The following is a 22,278-nucleotide window of genomic DNA, read 5'->3' as shown; positions in this document are numbered from 1 at the left end:
GTGTGTGTGTATATATATATATATATATATATATATATATATATGTGTGTATATATGTATGTCTCTCTCTCTCTCTCTCTCTCTCTCTCTCTCTCTCTCTCTCTCTCTCTCTCTATATATATATACACACACACACACGTTAGGTCAGGAAAAACACAGAGGCTATTTCATTCCGACAAGCAGGTTTCTCTGCTCTTCAGGGGATTTAATGTGTAGGTGTATAAATGTGTGTGTGTTTGCAAGAAAATGCATATTGCAACATTTTACAAGTCATAAATATAATAGAATATTTCTCAGCAGACACTGAAAGGCATGACTTGAATTAGTCATCCAGCAGCTATAAAATGATATTGCTGAATAGACCATGTGTCCAATATTTGACAGTCTATATAAGTCATATGACAAGTTATACGTAGGGCGGCGTCTCCTTTCTCACAGATATTTCTGCACAACTGCTACTTTGCACGTCTTTTCTACACATACTAAATAACAACCAAAAACCAAACAAAGACTAATCACTGATTGGTCACTAGCTAGCTGCTAGTAGCCTATAGCCTAGCATGTTGACCTTTTGTTCACCTCTTTAGGAAAATAGAAGAACTGGTGTTTTTATTGGAAGACATTTACATGTTAACTGTCTGTCAGCTTTGTACAAGTAAACACTCTGCTTGTATCGCACATGATATCACACACAAGCAAACACTCTGCTTGTATCACACATGATATCACACACAAGCAAACACTCTGCTTGTATCACACACAAGCAAACACGCTGCTTGTATCGCACACAAGATCACACACAAGTAAACACGCTGCTTGTATCACACATGATATCACACACAAGCAAACACTCTGCTTGTATCACACACAAGCAAACACGCTGCTTGTATCGCACACAAGATCACACACAAGTAAACACGCTGCTTGTATCACACATGATATCACACACAAGTAAACACGCTGCTTGTATCGCACATGAGATCACACATGTAAACACGCTGCTTGTATCGCACATGATATCACACAAGTAAACACTTTGCAGGACTGCTTGGATCGCACATGATATCACACACAAGTCAACCCTTTGCAGGACTGCTTGTATCGCACATGATATCACACAAGTAAACACTTTGCAGGACTGCTTGATCGCACATGATATCACACACAAGTAAACACCCTGCTTGTATCGCCCATGATATCACACAAAAGTAAACAGTCTGCTTGTATCGCACATGATCTCCCACAAAAGTAAATATGCTGCAGGACTACTTGCATCGCACATGATATCACACACAAGTAAACACTCTGCTTGTATCGCACATTATATCACACACAAGTAAACCCTCTGCTTGTATCGCACATGATACCACACACAAGTAAACACTCTGCTTGTATCGCACATGATATCACACACAAGTAAACACGGTGCTTGTATCGCACATGATATCACACACAAGTAAACACTGCAGGACTGCTTGCATCGCACATGATATCACACACAAGTCAACCCTTTGCAGGACTGCTTGTATCACACATGATATCACACACAAGTAAACACTCTGCTTGTATCGCACATTAGATCTCACACACACACAAGTCAACACGCTGCTTGTATCGCACGTGATATCACACACAAGTCAACCCTTTGCAGGACTGATTGTATCGCACATGATATCACACACAAGTAAACACTCTGCTTGTATCGCACATGATATCACACACAAGTCAACACGCTGCTTGTATCGCACATGATATCACACAAGTAAACACTTTGCAGGACTGCTTGGATCGCTCATGATATCACACACAAGTAAACACCCTGCTTGTATCGCCCATGATATCACACAAAAGCAAACAGTCTGCTTGTATCGCACATGATATCACACACAAGTAAACACTGCTTGTATCGCACATGAAATCTCACACACACAAGTCAACACGCTGCTTGTACCGCACATGATGTCACACACAAGTAAACACTTTGCAGGACTGCTTGCATCGCACATGATATCATACACAAGTCAACACTTTGCAGGACTGCTTGGATCGCACATGATATAACACACAATTAAACATCCTGCTTGTATCGCCCATGATATCACACAAAAGTAAACACTCTGCTTGTATCGCACATGACATCACACAAAAATAAACACTCTGCTTGTACAGCACATGATATCACACACAAGTAAACACTGCTTGTATCGCACATGAGATCACACAAGTAAACACGCTGCTTATATCGCACGTGATATCACACACACAAGTAAACACGCTGCTTGTATCGCACATGATATCACACAAGTAAACACTTTGCAGGACTGCTTGGATCGCACATGATATCACACACAAGTCAACACTTTGCAGGACTGCTTGTATCGCACATGATATCACACACAAGTAAACACTCTGCTTGTATCGCACATGAGATCACATAAGTAAACACTTTGCAGGACTGCTAGGATCGCACATGATATCACACACAAGTAAACACCCTGCTTGTATCGCCCATGATACCACACAAAAGTAAACAGTCTGCTTGTATCGCACATGATATCACACAAAAGTAAACATGCTGCAGGACTACTTGCATCGCACATGATATCACACACAAGTAAACACTCTGCTTGTATCGCACATTATATCACACACAAGTAAACCCTCTGCTTGTACCGCACATGATATCACACACAAGTAAACACTCTGCTTGTATAGCACATGATATCACACACAAGTAAACACTGCTTGTATCGCACATAAGTGAACACTTTGCACTAGGACTGCTTGGATCGCACATGACATCACACAAGTAAACACTTTGCAGGACTGCTTGGATCGCACATGATATCACACACAAGTAAACACACTGCTTGTATCGCACATGATATCTCATGCAAGCTGGTAGAGAGATGTGAAATAAAGATGAAAATGGCGGCTGAACAAGAAGGTGTTTATCTCTGCGTCCATGAAGTGACTAAACTAGAGCGTCCATATTTACAGCAGGGAGCGTCTACAAATGAAGCACTTAGCAAACGTAAACATATTTACAGCAGGGAGCGTCTACAAATGAAGCACTTAACAAACGTAATCAAAGGTTTGTGGTTTGACTTTCACTGCTGGCTGCTTGCTCAACCTCAACTCATGAGTGCAGCAGGCATGATACTGTACGCTTGCAAGTAATATCATTGACGCGTGACCATACTGTACGCTTGCAAGTGATATCGTTGTGTGTGTGTTGTGTGTGACAATGACGTCGTAAACTATACACTTTCAAGTAATATCATTGATGTGTGACAATACTGTATGCTTGCAAATGATATCATTGACGTGTGACCATACTGTACGCTTGCAAGTGAAATCGTTGTGTGACGACACTGTACGTTTGTAAGTGATATCATTGACACATGACTATACTGTATGCTTGCAAGTGATATCATTGACGTGTGACCATACTGTACGCTTGCAAGTGAAATCGTTGTGTGACGACACTGTACGTTTGTAAGTGATATCATTGACACATGACTATACTGTATGCTTGGCAGTGATATCACTGACGCGTGACCATACTATACACTTGCAAGTGATATCATTGACACATGACTATACTGTATGCTTGCAAGTGATATCATTGACGCGTGACCATACTGTACGCTTGCAAGTGATATCGTTGTGTGACGATACTGTGTGTTTGCAAGTGAAATCAATGACGTCGTAAACTATACACTTTCAAGTGATATCATTGATGTGTGGTAATACTGTTTGCTTGCAAATTATATAATTGACACGTGAGGATACTGTATGCTTGCAAGTGATATATCAATGACTATACTATACACTTGCAAGGGATATCACAGATGCGTGACTATACTGTATGCTTGCAAGTGATGTTATGTAACGATACTGTACGCTTGCAAGTGATATCATTGTGCAACGATAGTGTACGTTTGCAAGTGATATCATTGTGTGACGATACTGTAGGCTTGCAAGTGATATCATTGTGTGGCAATACTGTATGCTTGCAAGTGATATCACTGACGTGTGACCATACTGTACGCTTGCAAGTGAAATCGTTGTGTGACGACACTGTACGTTTGTAAGTGATATCATTGACACATGACTATACTGTATGCTTGGCAGTGATATCACTGACGCGTGACCATACTATACACTTGCAAGTGATATCATTGACACATGACTATACTGTATGCTTGCAAGTGATATCATTGACGCGTGACCATACTGTACGCTTGCAAGTGATATCGTTGTGTGACGATACTGTGTGTTTGCAAGTGAAATCAATGACGTCATAAACTATACACTTTCAAGTGATATCATTGATGTGTGGTAATACTGTTTGCTTGCAAATTATATAATTGACACGTGAGGATACTGTATGCTTGCAAGTGATATATCAATGACTATACTATACACTTGCAAGGGATATCACAGATGCGTGACTATACTGTATGCTTGCAAGTGATGTTATGTAACGATACTGTACGCTTGCAAGTGATATCATTGTGCAACGATAGTGTACGTTTGCAAGTGATATCATTGTGTGACGATACTGTAGGCTTGCAAGTGATATCATTGTGTGGCAATACTGTATGCTTGCAAGTGATATCACTGACACGTGACGATACTGTACGCTTGAAAGTGATATCATTTACATGTGATGATACTGTACGCTTGCAAGTGATATCATTTACGTGTGACAATACTGTATGCTTGTAAGTGATACCATTGATGTGTAAGGACATTGTATGCTTGCAAGTGATATCGTTGACATGTGAGGATACTGTATGCTTGCAAGTGATATCACTGACACGTGACTATACTGTACGCTTGAAAGAAATATAATTTGTGTGTAATGATTCCAGAGGTGGGACCAAGTCATTGTTTTGCAAGTCACAAGTAAGTCTCAAGTCTTTGCCCTCAAGTCCGAGTCAAGTCCCGAGTCAAGACAGGCAAGCCCCGAGTCAAGTCCAAAGTCAAGACTGGAAAGTCTCAAGTCAAGTCCTAAGTCCTGCATTTTGAGTTTCGAGTCCTTTCAAGTCGTTTAACCACAGACTAATATATTAACACAGATTGTGTATGCTTTTCAAACGCTGTATTTATTTATTAAAACAAGTGCATTTTAAATTGCAGGAAAGAAAATTGTGCTAACATTGCACTTTATAATAGCACTATTAACCAGTCATTTTAAACATTAACTCATTCCTTTACAGAACAAACACATTGAAAAATAAAGTGCAAATGTACTTATTTGTACAAAAGTGTTAACATTGAAAAAACATGACATATACGTGAACATAACAAAAAAGTTGTACTTTTTATATGTCAGGGCCCTATGCTGCATTGCATCTGCAAAAGACCAAATTAGCCAAGAGTCTGTCAGTCATTTGTGCACGATGGGGGCGTAGTATGATGCCACCATGGCTGAAAACTCGCTCCACTGGAGCACTGGAGGCAGGCACTGCCAAGACTCTCATGGCCACTCGGAACAGTGAAGGAAGAGTCTTCATGTTCAATGCCCAGAACAAAAGGGGGGAGAGAGTTGTTTTGGGTTGGTGCACTACTTGTAAGTGTATCTTGTGTTTTTTATGTTGATTTAATTAAAAAAAAAAAAAAAAAAATTCTTGTGCGGCTCGATACCAATCGATCCACGGACCAGTACCGGGCCGTGGCCCGGTGGTTGGGGACCACTGAGGTAAACAACCAACAGTATGTCAGAAAGCTAGCTAAAACGGTACACATATTCATAATATAGTATACATTTTAACTGACCTTTATTTGACTATTTTTGTCTTTTTTTAGGTGGCTAAAATACGCGGTGCTGCTGACCGCCGTCTAACGTTACGTGTGATATATTGACTAACGTAACCCTGCTTAAAAAAAATCACTGAACAAAAAGTATGAATAAGGTAGTGAACTGCAACAGATTCCCGTGTTTGCAATAACGTTATAACGTTAGCAGTGAGTTTACAGCCTCACTGATTTAACTACACAGCAAATAAAAGTCACGTTACTTAGCCAATAAACGTTATCTTACATTCAACTTACCGTTCTTTGTGCAACTTCAAATGCCGGACGAAGTTGGAAGTTGTTTCCTCTCCATCAGTAATTTTCGAACCGCATGTGTTGCATACTGCAAACCGTTTTGTGTTGACCACCTCGTAATTTTTATACCCAAACAAAATTATTTTAGGTATCATTTTTTGTTCACTGGCGTGTGGTTTGGACATGTCTTCTTCGTTGGTTGTCCTGCAATTTGATTGGATGAATGCTGTGTGATGAAAACAAAGTAGATCTAATTTGATTGGCTGTTGTACTGAGACCACACCAGCTGACACACGCAACGCTGATAGACAAGTACACAATGAAAAATACGGAGCGCTCCCGAATAACTTTTTCATCTTTGGGTTTTGGGGAAAGTAGCAAGTCATGTCAAGTCATGTCAATTCAAAAGGCTCAAGTCCAAGTGAAGTCACAAGTCATTGATGTTAAAGTCTAAGTCGAGTTGCAAGTCTTTTTACATTTTGTCAAGTCGAGTCTAAAGTCATCAAATTCATGACTCGAGTCTGACTCGAGTCCAAGTCATGTGACTCGAGTCCACACCTCTGAATGATTCTGTACGCTTGCAAGTGGTATCATTTACGTGTGATGATACTGTACACGTACGAGTGGTATCATTTACGTGTGACGATACTGTACGCTTGCAAGTGATATCATTGACGTGTGACGACACTGTATGCTTGCAAGTGATATAATTGTGTGACGATACTGTACGTTTGAAAGTGATATCACTGACACGTGACTATACTGTACGCTTGAAAGAAATATAATTTGTGTATGATAATACTGTACGCTTGCAAGTGATATCATTTACATGTGATGATACTGTACACATGCAAGTGATATCCTTTACATGTGACGATACTGTACGCTTGCAAGTGATATCATTGATGTGTGAGGAAACTGTATGCTTGCAAGTGATATCCTTGACGTGTGAGGATACTGTATGCTTGCAAGTGATATCATTGACGTGTGAGGATACTGTATGCTTGCAAGTGATATCCTTGACGTGTGAGGATACTGTATGCTTGCAAGTGATATCATTGACGTGTGAGGATACTGTATGCTTGCAAGTGATATCACTGACACGTGACGATATTGTACGCTTGCAAGTGATATCACTGACACATGACTATACTGTACGCTTGCAAGTGATATCATTTACATGTGACAATACTGTACACTTGCAAGTGACATCATTGATGTATGAGGATACTGTATGCTTGCAAGTGGTATCATTGATGTGTGATACTGTATGCTTGCAAGTGATATCATTGACGTGTGAGGATACTGTATGCTTGCAAGTGATATCATTGACATGTGAGGATACTGTATGCTTGCAAGTGATATCCTTGACGTGCGAGGATACTGTATGCTTGCAAGTGATATCCTTGACGTGTGAGGATACTGTATGCTTGCAAGTGATATCATTGACGTGTGAGGATACTGTATGCTTGCAAGTGATATCACTGACACGTGACGATATTGTACGCTTGCAAGTGATATCACTGACACATGACTATACTGTACGCTTGCAAGTGATATCATTTACATGTGACAATACTGTACACTTGCAAGTGACATCATTGATGTATGAGGATACTGTATGCTTGCAAGTGGTATCATTGATGTGTGATACTGTATGCTTGCAAGTGACATCATTGACGTGTGAGGATACTGTACGCTTGCGAGTGATATAATTGATGTGTGAGGATACTGTACGCTTGCGAGTGATATCATTGACGTGTGCCGATACTGTATGCTTGCAAGTGATATCAATGACTACTACACGCTTGCAACAGATACCATTGATGTGTGACAATACTGTATGCTTGCAAGTGATATTATTGATGTGTGACGATACTGTATGCTTGCAAGTGATATTATTGATGTGTGACGATACTGTATGCTTGCGAGTCATATCAATGACTATAGCGTGTAAGAGATATCATTGATGTGTGAGGATACTGTATGCTTGCAAGTGATATTATTGATGTGTGAGGATACTGTATGCTTGCAAGTGATATTATTGATGTGTGATGATACTGTATGCTTGCAAGTGATATCAATGACTATAGCTTGTAAGAGATATCATTGATGTGTGATGATACTGTATGCTTGCAAGTGATAGTATTGATGTGTGACGATACTGTATGCTTGCAAGTGATATTATTGATGTGTGACGATACTGTATGCTTGCAAGTCATATCAATGACTATAGCTTGTAAGAGATATCATTGATGAGTGATGATACTGTATGCTTGCAAGTGATATTATTGATGTGTGATGATACTGTATGCTTGCAAGTGATATCATTGACGCGTGGCTATACTGTGCGCTTGCAAGTGATATCATTGACGATACTGACAGCTGATCACATGTTTCCTGGGTCTTCTGTCTTCCCCGCAGCTCTTTGGGGATTCCCTCTAGGATCTTGACTTCCTGTTGGAGAGCCTCTCCTCCCCCCACAGCCAGCCGCCATGGCCGACGACGCCGACATGCGTAACGAGCTGTCAGACATGCAGCAACGTGCCGACCAGCTGGCTGACGAGGTGACAAGAACATTTTCATCAGAATATTCTCAACGAGAATTAGGGAACTAGGGAAATATTATTAATACTCTCAAATATCGATAACATTTTATGTCTTATCACAAAATTATTAGAATAAAAACATCCTCATCATTTTTAAAATACCCCATAATGTAATGACTTTTAAAAAAATATTTTTTTCAATACATTTTGCAACTTTATATAATTAGAGTAAGAAACACATGTCAGTGCCCCCCCAAGCCTTTCTAAACTCAGTTGTTTGTGACATAAAAAATATCAAAACAAAAAGAAGCTGCAGAAAACTTCATATTTATTCAAATTTGTATCTTTTTTACTCACCTTTTCGCAAAAACATCACAGCCAAATATGCAAATGTGACGATGATGTCGCACCCTCCTGCACTCAAATATCAATAACAACACTTCACTTTGTCCACATTTTGTTACGTTGCAGCCTTATTACAAAATTGATAGAATTAAAAAAAAATCCTCAAAATTCTACAAATAATTACCCATAATGTAATGAATTTTTAACTTTTAAAATAAATTTTGCAACTTACAAAAATGGTGCTAAGAAACACATGTCCCCCCCACAAAAAAATCACTTATAAGCTCAGTTGTGTTTGTGACATAAAACATTACAAACAAACAAAAAGAGACAAAAAAACTTCACGTGCACCTTTAAATTCATTCATTGTAATTTTCATGTTTTGTTTTTTTTTACTGTTTTTCTAATTTTCATGTTTTTTTTAACTCACTTTTTTGCAAATGCACCACAGCCAAATATGCAAATTTGACGATGATGTCGCACCCTCCTGCACTCAAATATCAATAACACTTCACTTTGTCCACATTTTGCCACGTTGCAGCCTTATTACAAAATTGATAGAATTAAAAAAAATCCTCAAAATTCTACAAATAATTACCCATAATGTAATGAATTTTTAACTTTTAAAATAAATTTTGCAACTTACAAAAATGGTGCTAAGAAACACATGTCCCCCCCACAAAAAAATCACTTATAAGCTCAGTTGTGTTTGTGACATAAAACATTACAAACAAAAAAAAGAGACAAAAAAACTTCACGTGCACCTTTAAATTTATTCATTGTAATTTTCATGTTGTTTTTTTTTTTTTACTGTTTTTCTAATTTTCATGTTTTTTTTAACTCACTTTTTTGCAAATGCACCACAGCCAAATATGCAAATTTGACGATGATGTCGCACCCTCCTGCACTCAAATATCAATAATAACACTTCACTTTGTCCACATTTTGCCACGTTGCAGCCTTATTACAAAATTGATAGAATCCCCCAAAAAATCCTCAAAATTCTACAAATAATTCCCCATAATGTAATTTTTTTTTTTACTTTTTAATTTACATTTTGCAACTTACAAAAATTGTGCTAAGAAACACATGTCCCCCCCAAAAAAGCACTTATAAGCTCAGTTGTGTTTGTGACATAAAACATTACAAACAAAAAAAAGAGACAAAAAAACTTCACGTGCACCTTTAAATTTATTCATTGTAATTTTCATGTTTTGTTTTTTTTTTACTGTTTTTCTAATTTTCATGTTTTTTTTAACTCACTTTTTTGCAAATGCACCACAGCCAAATATGCAAATTTGACGATGATGTCGCACCCTCCTGCACTCAAATATCAATAACACTTCACTTTGTCCACATTTTGCCACGTTGCAGCCTTATTACAAAATTGATAGAATTAAAAAAAATCCTCAAAATTCTACAAATAATTACCCATAATGTAATGAATTTTTAACTTTTAAAATAAATTTTGCAACTTACAAAAATGGTGCTAAGAAACACATGTCCCCCCCACAAAAAAATCACTTATAAGCTCAGTTGTGTTTGTGACATAAAACATTACAAACAAAAAAAAGAGACAAAAAAACTTCATGTGCACCTTTAAATTTATTTATTGTAATTTTCATGTTTTTTTTTACTGTTTTTCTAATTGTCATGTTTTTTTTTACTCACTTTTTTGTAAATGCATCACAGCCAAATATGCAAATAATTCCCCATAATGTAATTCTTTTTTTAACTTTTAATATAAATTTTGCAACTTACAAAAATGGTGCTAAGAAACACATGTCACCGCCCCCCCTCCCCCCCAAAAAGGCACTTATAAGCTCAGTTGTGTTTGTGACATAAAACGTTAAAAACAAAAAAGAGATTAAAAAAACTTCATGTGCACCTTTAAATTTATTTATTGTAATTTTCATGTTTTTTTTTTTACTGTTTTTCTAATTGTCATGTTTTTTTTACTCACTTTTTTGTAAATGCATCACAGCCAAATATGCAAATTTGACGATGATGTCGCACCCTCCTGCACTCAAATATCAATAATAACACTTCACTTTGTCCACATTTTGCCACGTTGCAGCCTTATTACAAAATTGATAGAATCCCCCAAAAACTCCTCAAAATTCTACAAATAATTCCCCATAATGTAATTTTTTTTTTTTACTTTTTAATTTACATTTTGCAACTTACAAAAATTGTGCTAAGAAACACATGTCCCCCCCAAAAAAGCACTTATAAGCTCAGTTGTGTTTGTGACATAAAACATTACAAACAAACAAAAGAGACAAAAAAACTTCACGTGCACCTTTAAATTTATTCATTGTAATTTTCATGTTTTGTTTTTTTTTACTGTTTTTCTAATTTTCATGTTTTTTTTAACTCACTTTTTTGCAAATGCACCACAGCCAAATATGCAAATTTGACGATGATGTCGCACCCTCCTGCACTCAAATATCAATAATAACACTTCACTTTGTCCACATTTTGCCACGTTGCAGCCTTATTACAAAATTGATAGAATCCCCCAAAAACTCCTCAAAATTCTACAAATAATTCCCCATAATGTAATTTTTTTTTTTTACTTTTTAATTTACATTTTGCAACTTACAAAAATTGTGCTAAGAAACACATGTCCCCCCCAAAAAAGCACTTATAAGCTCAGTTGTGTTTGTGACATAAAACATTACAAACAAACAAAAGAGACAAAAAAACTTCACGTGCACCTTTAAATTTATTCATTGTAATTTTCATGTTTTGTTTTTTTTTACTGTTTTTCTAATTTTCATGTTTTTTTTAACTCACTTTTTTGCAAATGCACCACAGCCAAATATGCAAATTTGACGATGATGTCGCACCCTCCTGCACTCAAATATCAATAATAACACTTCACTTTGTCCACATTTTGCCACGTTGCAGCCTTATTACAAAATTGATAGAATCCCCCCCAAAATCCTCAAAATTCTACAAATAATTCCCCATAATGTAATTTTTTTTTTTTACTTTTTAATTTACATTTTGCAACTTACAAAAATTGTGCTAAGAAACACATGTCCCCCCCAAAAAAGCACTTATAAGCTCAGTTGTGTTTGTGACATAAAACATTAAAAACAAAAAAAAAGAGACAAAAAAACTTCATGTGCACCTTTAAATTTATTTATTCTAATTTTCATGTTTTTTACTCACTTTTTTTTGCAAATGCATCAAAGCCAATGATGCAGATTTAATGACGGTGTCACTCCCCCCTCTTGTGGGAAACCCATCACGTACATAACGATATCATAATGGTATCATAATGGTACCATATTAGTATTTGTTTTGATTGCATTCTACAACAATGACGTTGAGATAATTCACCCTGCACAGAAACCGAGGTGTTACTTTTAGGTGAAAGGATGACAACATTATGAATATTCATGTACACTTGATGAGTAACATTATGAATATTCATGTGCACTTGATGCACCTTGTGTATTCATGTATTCATAAGTGCGCTCGACCTTGCGAGTCTTTTATCTCCTCCTCAGTGAAGCCCCCCCCCATGACTCACACTGACCAGCAGAATATTCATCATGGAGCACAAAATGGCGGTGTGATGAACAGTTTTGCAGCGACAGTTAAAAGAAGGGCTGTAAAAAATGGAGAAACAAAACAACATCTTGACTTAGTTCTCGCCGTGGCTTTAAGAGAAAGATGGCAACATGGTGGAATGAAGGGCTTTGATTGGACGGTATACTGTCACGTGTCAGGAATGTTCCATCCTTACTAATTTAAATGTTGTTTTAATGTTGAATGTGAGTAACTTCTTGTGTTTGTAGCCTGAAACTAACATGTTCATATTTGTCCACAGTCCCTGGAGAGCACTCGTCGTATGCTGCAGCTGGTGGAAGAGGTAAACAAACTTCAAATGTTCTCATTGTCTTTTTTCTTGGATCAAAGTAAATATATTTTATTCATAAAGCGCTTCTGACAGAAAAAAAAATCACTAAGTTATGTACAATACAGGAGAATTAAAACAGCAATGAATGAAAACAAGGCAAGAACATAACATATGCATATGTACGTATATATATTCTGTGTGTATATTCATATATATGTGTGTATATATTATATATGTGTATATTTATATATATGTGTGTATATGTATTATATATATGTATGTGTATTATATATGTGTATATTTATATATGTGTATATACAGTATATGTATGTATATTATATACTATATTTATATATGTGTATATATATTATATATGTATATATAAATATTATATACTACATATATGTGTATATATGTGTAGATATTATATGTGTATACATCTATAGTATAAATGTGTATATATATCATATATATGTATATATACACAATATATATATATATATACTATATATATACACATACAATATATATATACTATATATACACATACAATATATATAGACACTATATATATATATTTATGTATATATGCATTATATATATTATATATGTATATTACATAATTGTTGATATGTATATAAGTACACATATGTGTATATATCTACACATAAATGTCAGTATATGTGTGTGTGTATACATATATACATACAAACACACACACACACACACACACACACATACATATATATATATATATATATATATATATATATATATGTATATATGTATATATATATATGTATGTATATATGTATATATATATGTATGTGTGGGAAAAAATCACAAGACTACTTCATCTATATATATATATATATATATATATATATATATATATATATATATATATATATATATATATATATATATATATATATATATATATAAGCCCGCGCGCACAGACACACACACGTGTAAATGTTTAATTATATACACACATACAACATATATACATATATACAGACGTACATATTTATATACATATATAAACATGTATATGTATATATATGTATATGGATATATGTGTATATATCTACACACATATATATATATATATATATATATATATATACCTATATATATATATATATATATATATATATATATATATACCTATATATATATATGTATGTACACTGTGTATACATCTACACATACATGTGAGTATGTGTATACATATATATACAAACACACACACACATAAATATATATATTTATATATATATATATATATATATATATATACGCACGCGCGCACAGACACACACATGTAAATGTTTATTTATATATACATTTATATATACACATTTATAAATCCACACATACAACACATATACATATATAAATATGTATATATATATATATATATATATATATTTATATATATATATATATATATATATACACATTTCTACATGTATACACATATACATACACACATATATATATATATATACACGTAAATATACATATATACACACACACACATATATATATATATATATATATATATATATATATATATATATATATATATATATATATATATATATATATATATATATATATATATATATATATATATATACTTTGGACACCTCTGTACTAAATGGTAAGTGTATGCATGTTGTAAATAAACTAAGACCATAACGTTGGGGGAACTATTAAGTTGATCGATTTTTGATGGAATTGATATCTGCTGGTAATAATAAAATGTATCAATATGAAAACGTATCAATCATTTCAGCGGAGGAGGGTGAGAAGGCACATTTAGTCGCTGCAGTGGCTGCTGGAGAACATGTTGACTGCTTGGGAATTCCCCCAGAGACACTTTGCTACTGCTTGGGGAATTACAGAATAATTTATACAGCAGTGTTGCCTTTTTGCTGCCTGCTCACGTCTCCTAACTCAATGTGGCCTTCCTCATCAACTGCTGAGGAGGCAGCTGTTTGTGTGTGTGTGTGTGTGTGTCCATGCATGCCAGATTAGCGGCGTGTATGCAGTAGAATAGTATTTATGTGCATGGGGACGAGCCAGGTGCAGTGTGAGGGTGATGGAGGGTGAGGAGCAGGATTGTGGATGATTGGGTTTGGTTCTCCTGGGTCATCAACACTCACAAGTATAAAACTACTTTTTTAAAGTAATCATTTCTTACTTCAAGCATGAAAAAAAAATTATCATTATGTCAAGATAATGGCACTAGCATTTACTTAATTTAAGAATATTTGTCAACATATTGAGCAAAAAGGTCTCTTTTCTTTTTCCTACCAAGAAAAGTGCACTTGTTATTAGTGAGAATATACTTATTTTAAGGTACTTTTGGGTTCATTGAGGTTAGCTAAGTTTTAGAGATGTCCAATAATGTCGGACTGTCGATATTATCGGCCGATAAATGCTTTAAACTGTAATATCGGAAATTATCGGTATCGGTTTCCAAATTATCGGTATCGGTTTCAAAAAGTAAAATTTATGACTTTTTAAAATGCTGCTGTGTACACGGACGTATGAAGAAGTACAGAGCGCCAATAAACCTTAATGCAAGGCATACTTGGTCAACAGCCATACAGGTCATACTGAGGGTGGCCATATAAACAACTTTAACACTGTTACAAATATGCGCCACACCGTGAACCCACACCAAACAAGAATGACAAACACATTTCGGGAGAACATCCGCACCGTAACACAACATAAACACAACAGAACAAATACCCAGAACCCCTTGCAGCACTAACTCTTCCGGGACGCAACAATATACACCCCTCTGCTAGACCCTACCCGCCCCTCCAACCCCGCCCACCTCAACCTCCTCATACTCTCTCAGGAAGAGCATGTCCCAAATTCCAAGCTGCTGTTTTGAGGCATGTTAAAAAAAAATGCACTTTGTGACTTCAATAATAAATATGGCAGTGCCATGTTGGCATTTTTGTTCCATAACTTGAGTTGATTTATTTTGGAAAACCTTGTTACATTGTTTAATGCATCCAGCGGGGCATCACAATGTGTTAATTCCACGACTGTATATATCGGTATCGGTTGATATCGGAATCGGTAATTAAGAGTTGGACAATATTGGAATATCGGATATCGGCAAAAAAGCCATTATCGGACATCTCTACTAATTTTACTTGTTTTGGAAAGTCTTGGCAAGCCGAATTTTCTTGTTTTATTGGCAGATAATTTTGCTTAGTTCAAATAAAATACCCCTAATTTTGTTTTTTGTTTTTTCTTGTTTTTGAACACTGACTTTTTGCAGTGAAGGCAGCAAATATTTTCTCACAAACTCTGCGAGGTTTTCTCACTGACTCCCATTTTGTTTCCCTCTCCTTTGTTTCCTCACGCCAACTTTGGAGTAGAGCAAAGATGCCGGCATCAGGACACTGGTTATGTTGGATGAACAAGGAGGTAAGTGGAAACAAGGATGCAACGTCCACACACACACACACACACACACACACACACACACACACACACACACACACACACACACACACACACACAGCATGCAGCCCCTGCACATGGGCATGTGCACCAGTCCAAGGAATCTTTCACCACACACGTACTCAACTAGACTTAATTCAAAGAGGAATCTGCACTTTTGTTTGGAATTTGGCCATTCGTTCAGAATCATTAAGAGAGACAAGAACACACGTCTTTTTTTTTTCTTTTCAGTCTTGCAAACCTACAGAGCTCCTAAAGGGACATGGGGGGAAATATTTTTTTATAATTTTTTTTTATTTTTTTTAGACATGTATCTCGTGCGCAAGAGAAACCTTTTATAAAGTTATAAAAAAATTAAAAAAAAAAAAAAAAAATTTTAATTTAAAAAAAAATTTTTTTAGACATGTATGCATGAGAAAGTTTCTCATGCGCACGAGATACATGTCTAAAAAAATATATATATATAATTTTAAGGGCTCCGTACAAACCTAAATGTAGGAAGAATTGTAAAGAAATACAACTGAGAAAGGAAAATCATTAACTGTTAACTATCTGTCTAGCTGCGCACGCTGAAAACGAGCAGTGAGGGCAGAATAATGAACTTATTGACAGTGCAGTGTGAAAGCCCATGTTTATTTTGTAATTAAGTCGACGCCGTCTCAAAAGGAATATAACATGCACATTTCCATGTCCGGCCCCTGAAATTGCGGCCCTCTTCATGATGTACACTGCAAAAACTGAAATCTAAGTAAGATTAAATATCTCAAATAACGGTGATATTTGCTTATTTTCTGTCTGATAAGATAATTCTTCTCACTAAGCAGATTTTTATGTTCGAGTCTTTTACTTGTTTTGAGTGTTTTGGTCCTAAATGATCTCAGTAAGATATTACAGCTTGTTGCTGAGATTTGATGACCTATATTGAGTAAAACATGCTTGAAACTACAAAGCTGTGTCATCAACACTCACAAGTATAAAACTACTGATAATTTCTTATTTCAAGCATGAAAAAAAAAATCATGATTTTGACACAACTGTTTTATTTTCAATAAAACAATAGAAAATAGGTACTCATATAGTAGTACAGTTAGCACAGTACAGTAAACGGACAGTTAATATTTAAACATTTAACATGTGACATTTCAAACAATTTTGAACAGAAATAGTTCATGCACATTTAGATAAATTCTTCAAAATTACAATTAAAATTTTTTTGGCCGGGGGCCGGGCTGTATATATGCGCACTAATTGACTGAAAGAGCACGCACTTGGCGCGATGATGTCATGTTATCCATGGAAAAATGCATTTTTAGACAATATGATTTGCCTGAGCGGCTAAGAGACCCCGAGAGTAACAAGCGGTTGCCTTTCCATTAAGAACAATAAATTAACAAGAAATGTAATGTCGAGCCCTATCATTATGTCAAGATAATGGCACTAGCATTTACTTAATTTAAGAATATTTTTCATCATATTGAGCAAAAAGGTCTCTTTTTTTCTACCAAGAAAAGTGCACTTGTTATTAGTGAGAATATACTTATATTAAGGTACTTTTGGGTTCATTGAGGTTAGCTAATTTTACTTGTTTTGGAAAGTCTTGACAAGCCAAATTTTCTTGTTCTATTGGCAGATAATTTTGCTTAATTCAAATAAAATACTCCTCATTTTTGTTTGTTTTTCCTTGTTTTTGAACACTGACTTTTTGCAGTGTACCCTTGCGCTAAATAATGCTAGATTTGTGTGTTTTTTTGTCGTTCAATACCACGTCTGATGTACTATTTATCAGGTTATGGTTTCATTCTGACAATCGAGTGCCACAAGGCTTGCTGGGAGCTCTTTTGGTTCCCTAGTAAAAAAAAACAAAAAAAAACATCACCTAATAAATGGTACATTTGATGCTTTGCAGTGTGAATGACAAAATGCACAAATACAGCGTTGTAACAATTGGGCTGGTGTGAAAGATTCCTTCAATGCACAATTATGTTCCTTGGACTCATGCGCAGATGCAGGGGCCGCATGAATTCCAGGCTCTTTGTGGCCCCCAAACCAAAGCTTAGATATGACAAGTTGATAATTCGATTGAACCCCAGAAGGCACCAAATATAACTACACTGTAAAATCTATTGACTTTTATCCAAAATGGTTACTGAAAACCTAAACAATGCTTATCTAATTCACCTTGAAGGTGGTCATGTGGTTGTGGCCGAGCAGGGGTGTCCACATCTTATTAAATGAAGTTTTGTTCTGAAAACCAAATAAATCAATTGTTAATGAGGTATATTAGACATAACACTGGCAACTATAACGGGGGTTCTCACCTTTTTTGACCTCGGGGCCCCGGGGCCCAGCTCAAATATTACCACTGGATTAGTAATTTTTTCTCTTTATTTTAATCGTATCTAACCTTACAGATAAACAACCTTGTCAAATGACATGATCACAAAAAGATCATGATTTATTCAACGCATAAATCTTCTAGGCTTTGGTCAGGCTGATTAGAAAAATAAGCACTAACCAAATATAACGCATAGAAGGGACGTTTAAATAACTGACAACTTTTCTTTGCATACAATTTTGTGCTAACATATGTAAACTAAATTAATAATAAGTGTTTCTTGATATAACTTCTATGGAGCCCCTAAAGAGACATGAGGGGAAACATTTTTTTTATAATTTATTTGTATTTATTTATTTTTTAGACATGTATCTCGTGCGCACGAGAAACTTTTTATAAAGTTAAAAAAAATAATTTTATAATTTTTTTTAATTTTTTAGACATGTATCTTGTGCGCACGAGATTGTATCTCTTGCGCATGAGAAACTATCTCGATACATGTGTAAAAAAATGAAAAAAATGAAAAATGATACATTTATTTTTATTTTTTATAACTTTATAGTTTCTCGTGCGCACGAGAAAGTTTCTCCTGCGCACGAGAAACTATTTATAAAGTTATATAAAAAAATAAAAAAAAATTTATAATTTTTTAAATTTTTTTTAGACATTTATCTTTTGCGCACGAGATACATGTCTAAAAAAAAAAAAAAATTATATCATTTTATTTTTTATAACTTTATAGTTTCTCGTGCGCACGAGAAAGTTTCTCCTGCGCACGAGAAACTATTAATAAAGTTATAAAAAATAAAAAAATTAATTTTATAATTTAAAAAAATTTTTTTTAGACATTTATCTTTTGCGCACGAGATACATGTCTAAAAAAAAAAAAAAAATCATAACATTTTATTTTTTATAACTTTATAAATAGTTTCTCGTGCACACGAGAAAGTTTCTCCTGCGCACGAGAAACTATTTATAAAGTTATAAAAAATTTAAAAAATTATTTTATACTTTTTAAAACATTTTTTTAGACATTTATCTTTTGCGCACGAGATACATGTCTAAAAAAAAATAAATAAATAAAAAGTTATTACAAAAAACATTTCCCCCATGTCCCTTTAGTGGCTCCGTAAACTTCCAATAAAATGAAAGTGCAAATGAAAATACAGCTTCACCACTTTAGTCATCATTTTTGCGTTTAAAGAAACTTCTATGACTTTAGCTGCAGACTTCTTCTGTCTGCTTGAAATTGTCATTACTGCCACAAGTGGTGGAAAAGTGTATTACATACAACACATATTTGTTTTGCCGGCCCTTTAGAAGGCAAGGCGTTCACGGCCCGACAATGGCACTATGGTTAAGAAACACTAATCTATAACACAAAAGCTATAAAATAATGTTGCATCTCAATTAGATAGTAGAATCATTGCACATGTACAATACAGGCAACAAAATGTGGTTTAGCATGCAAGTGTGAAATGGACATCATCAGTACATTTATAAAGTAAATGAGCATATACAGTAGTGGTAATAATTACAGGTGACATGCATATAAACTAAGGGTGTAACGGTACGTGTATTTGTATTGAACCGTTTCGGTACGGGGGTTTCGGTTCGGTTCGGAGGTGTACCGAACGAGTTTCCACACGGACATATTAAGCAGCGTAGCGCACGTTGTGTAAACAATGCACACCGAGGCACAACACACGGCATATATCGGCCGAGCTACGACAACATGTAAAAGCCAGAGCTGGAAGACCCTCCTGCCTCGTTAAGATCTCCCGTTTGGGAACACTAAGGCTTTGCGGTGCGATACAACAATGGAGGACGGAGGTTTGCCGAAATTTTTCAGCAGCGGTAAGGTATGCTTCTGCCAACACGTCAAACATGCTAACCCATTTGAAGCGTCACCACCCCCAAGTGAACATCGCTTCAACGAAGAGAAAGACGAGCGTCGTGCAAACACCGCATTTAAGCAGCCTCTCCTCGGCAAGTCAGGCAGGGCTAAAGTAATAACAAATGTTTTCATAGCAGCAGATTTAAGACCATGTTGCATGAAAAACTAGATTTTGACCCACTGAGACATTGTAACTGCAAGCAGGCCTGCTCTTTCTGCAGACAATGTGGATAAACTGATTTTTCTGGCCAAAAACATGAAGATTGAGTGAAAGTCACTTGAAACTGTTTAATGTTGCACTTTTTCTATATGTGTACAGCTCTGGTAATGGGTACATTCACACCCACCTGCACAAATGTACTTCAAAATGTAACAATCAAAATAAATATGACTTTTTTGTTTGTTTACTAGGGCATGCATATATAATATGCATTAGTTTGACCATTTAGAATCAACGATAATAAAAAGGAGATGCTTGGAAATAGCATAAAAATGCCCCCAAAAACTTGGTGTAACCATCATGAACGTTCTGTTCAGGTATATTTCTGTTATATTGTGATAAATCATCATAAATAGGTATTGATCAATCTTTAAGCTGTGTGTATTTGATTTCAGTTTGCTTTTGACATCTTATTTAGAATTGTATTTGAATCTTTTACAACCTTGTGTTGCGCTCATGATGGCGTAACCCAGGGGTCGGCAACCTTTACCAGTCAAAGAGCCATTTTGACCAGTTTCACAAATTAAAGAAAACAATGGGAGCCACTAAAATCTTTTGAAATTTAAAATGAAATAACACTGCATACAAAGTTGTTTTTTTTGCTTTGTGCTATGTATAAAACCAAGTGTCTCAGACACGCGGCCCATACCTTAATATGAAAATTGAATGTTAGTGCGGCCCGCGGGTTTTATATGAATGGCGCTTGACAGCGTCATGCTTGTCAACCCTCCCGATTTTTCCGGCGGATTCCGAAAGAATTTCAGGGCTACTGTTCTCTCGAACGTGCCGTGATGGTACAGCATTTAGCGGCCACTACAACCAGCGTGCCGGCCCAGCCACACGTTGTATGGTGCTTCTGCTTGCTCGTGTAAGTGACAGCAAGGCATACTTGGTCGACAACCACACAGGTTACACTGACGGTGGCGGTATAAAAAACTTAAACACTCTTACTAATAATGCGCCACACTGTGAACCCACACCAAACAAGAATGACAAACACATTTCGGGAGAACATCTGCACCGTAACACAACATAAACACAACAGAACAAATACCCAGAATACCATGCAGCCGGGCTACATTATACACCCCCGCTACACTCCCCCTCCCCTCAACCGACGCACAGAGGGGGGGTTGATGTGTGAGGGAGCAGGGTTGGGGTGGGGGCGGGGTTTGGTGGTAGCAGGGGTGTATAATGTAGCCCGGAAGAGTCAGGGCTGCATGGGATTCTGGGTATTTGTTCTGTTGTGTTTATGTTGTGTTAAGGTGCAGATGTTCTCCAGAAATGTGTTTGTCATTCTTGTTTGGTTTTGGTTCAAAGTGTGGCGCATTATTAGTAAGAGTCTTAAAGTTGTTATATATGGCCACCGTCAGTGTAACCTGTGTGGCTGTTGACCAAGTATGCGTTGCTGTCACTTACGTGTGCAAGCAGAAGATGCATATAACAAGAGGCGGGGCTGGCACGCTGTTAATACAGATTGTAGAGGGCGCTAAATTCTGT

General features: G+C 35.9%; 1 protein-coding gene across 1 annotated transcript in view; it reads left to right on the top strand.

The window, feature by feature from the left end:
- snap25a (synaptosome associated protein 25a) overlaps nt 1–22,278 on the top strand; it is a 65,898-nt gene that overhangs the window by 18,438 nt on the left and 25,182 nt on the right. The window contains exons 2-4 of the mRNA XM_061987411.2: nt 8,485–8,627; nt 12,799–12,840; nt 16,242–16,290. Coding sequence (XP_061843395.1) covers nt 8,556–8,627; nt 12,799–12,840; nt 16,242–16,290 — 163 coding nt within the window. The 5' untranslated portion in view covers nt 8,485–8,555. The remainder of the gene's footprint in view (nt 1–8,484; nt 8,628–12,798; nt 12,841–16,241; nt 16,291–22,278) is intronic.

Source organism: Nerophis lumbriciformis, linkage group LG26, assembly GCF_033978685.3.
Source record: "Nerophis lumbriciformis linkage group LG26, RoL_Nlum_v2.1, whole genome shotgun sequence".
NCBI classification, from domain to species: domain Eukaryota; kingdom Metazoa; phylum Chordata; class Actinopteri; order Syngnathiformes; family Syngnathidae; genus Nerophis; species Nerophis lumbriciformis.
The sequence above is the reverse complement of the archived record's forward strand: the minus strand, read 5'-3'. Positions and strand labels throughout refer to the sequence as shown.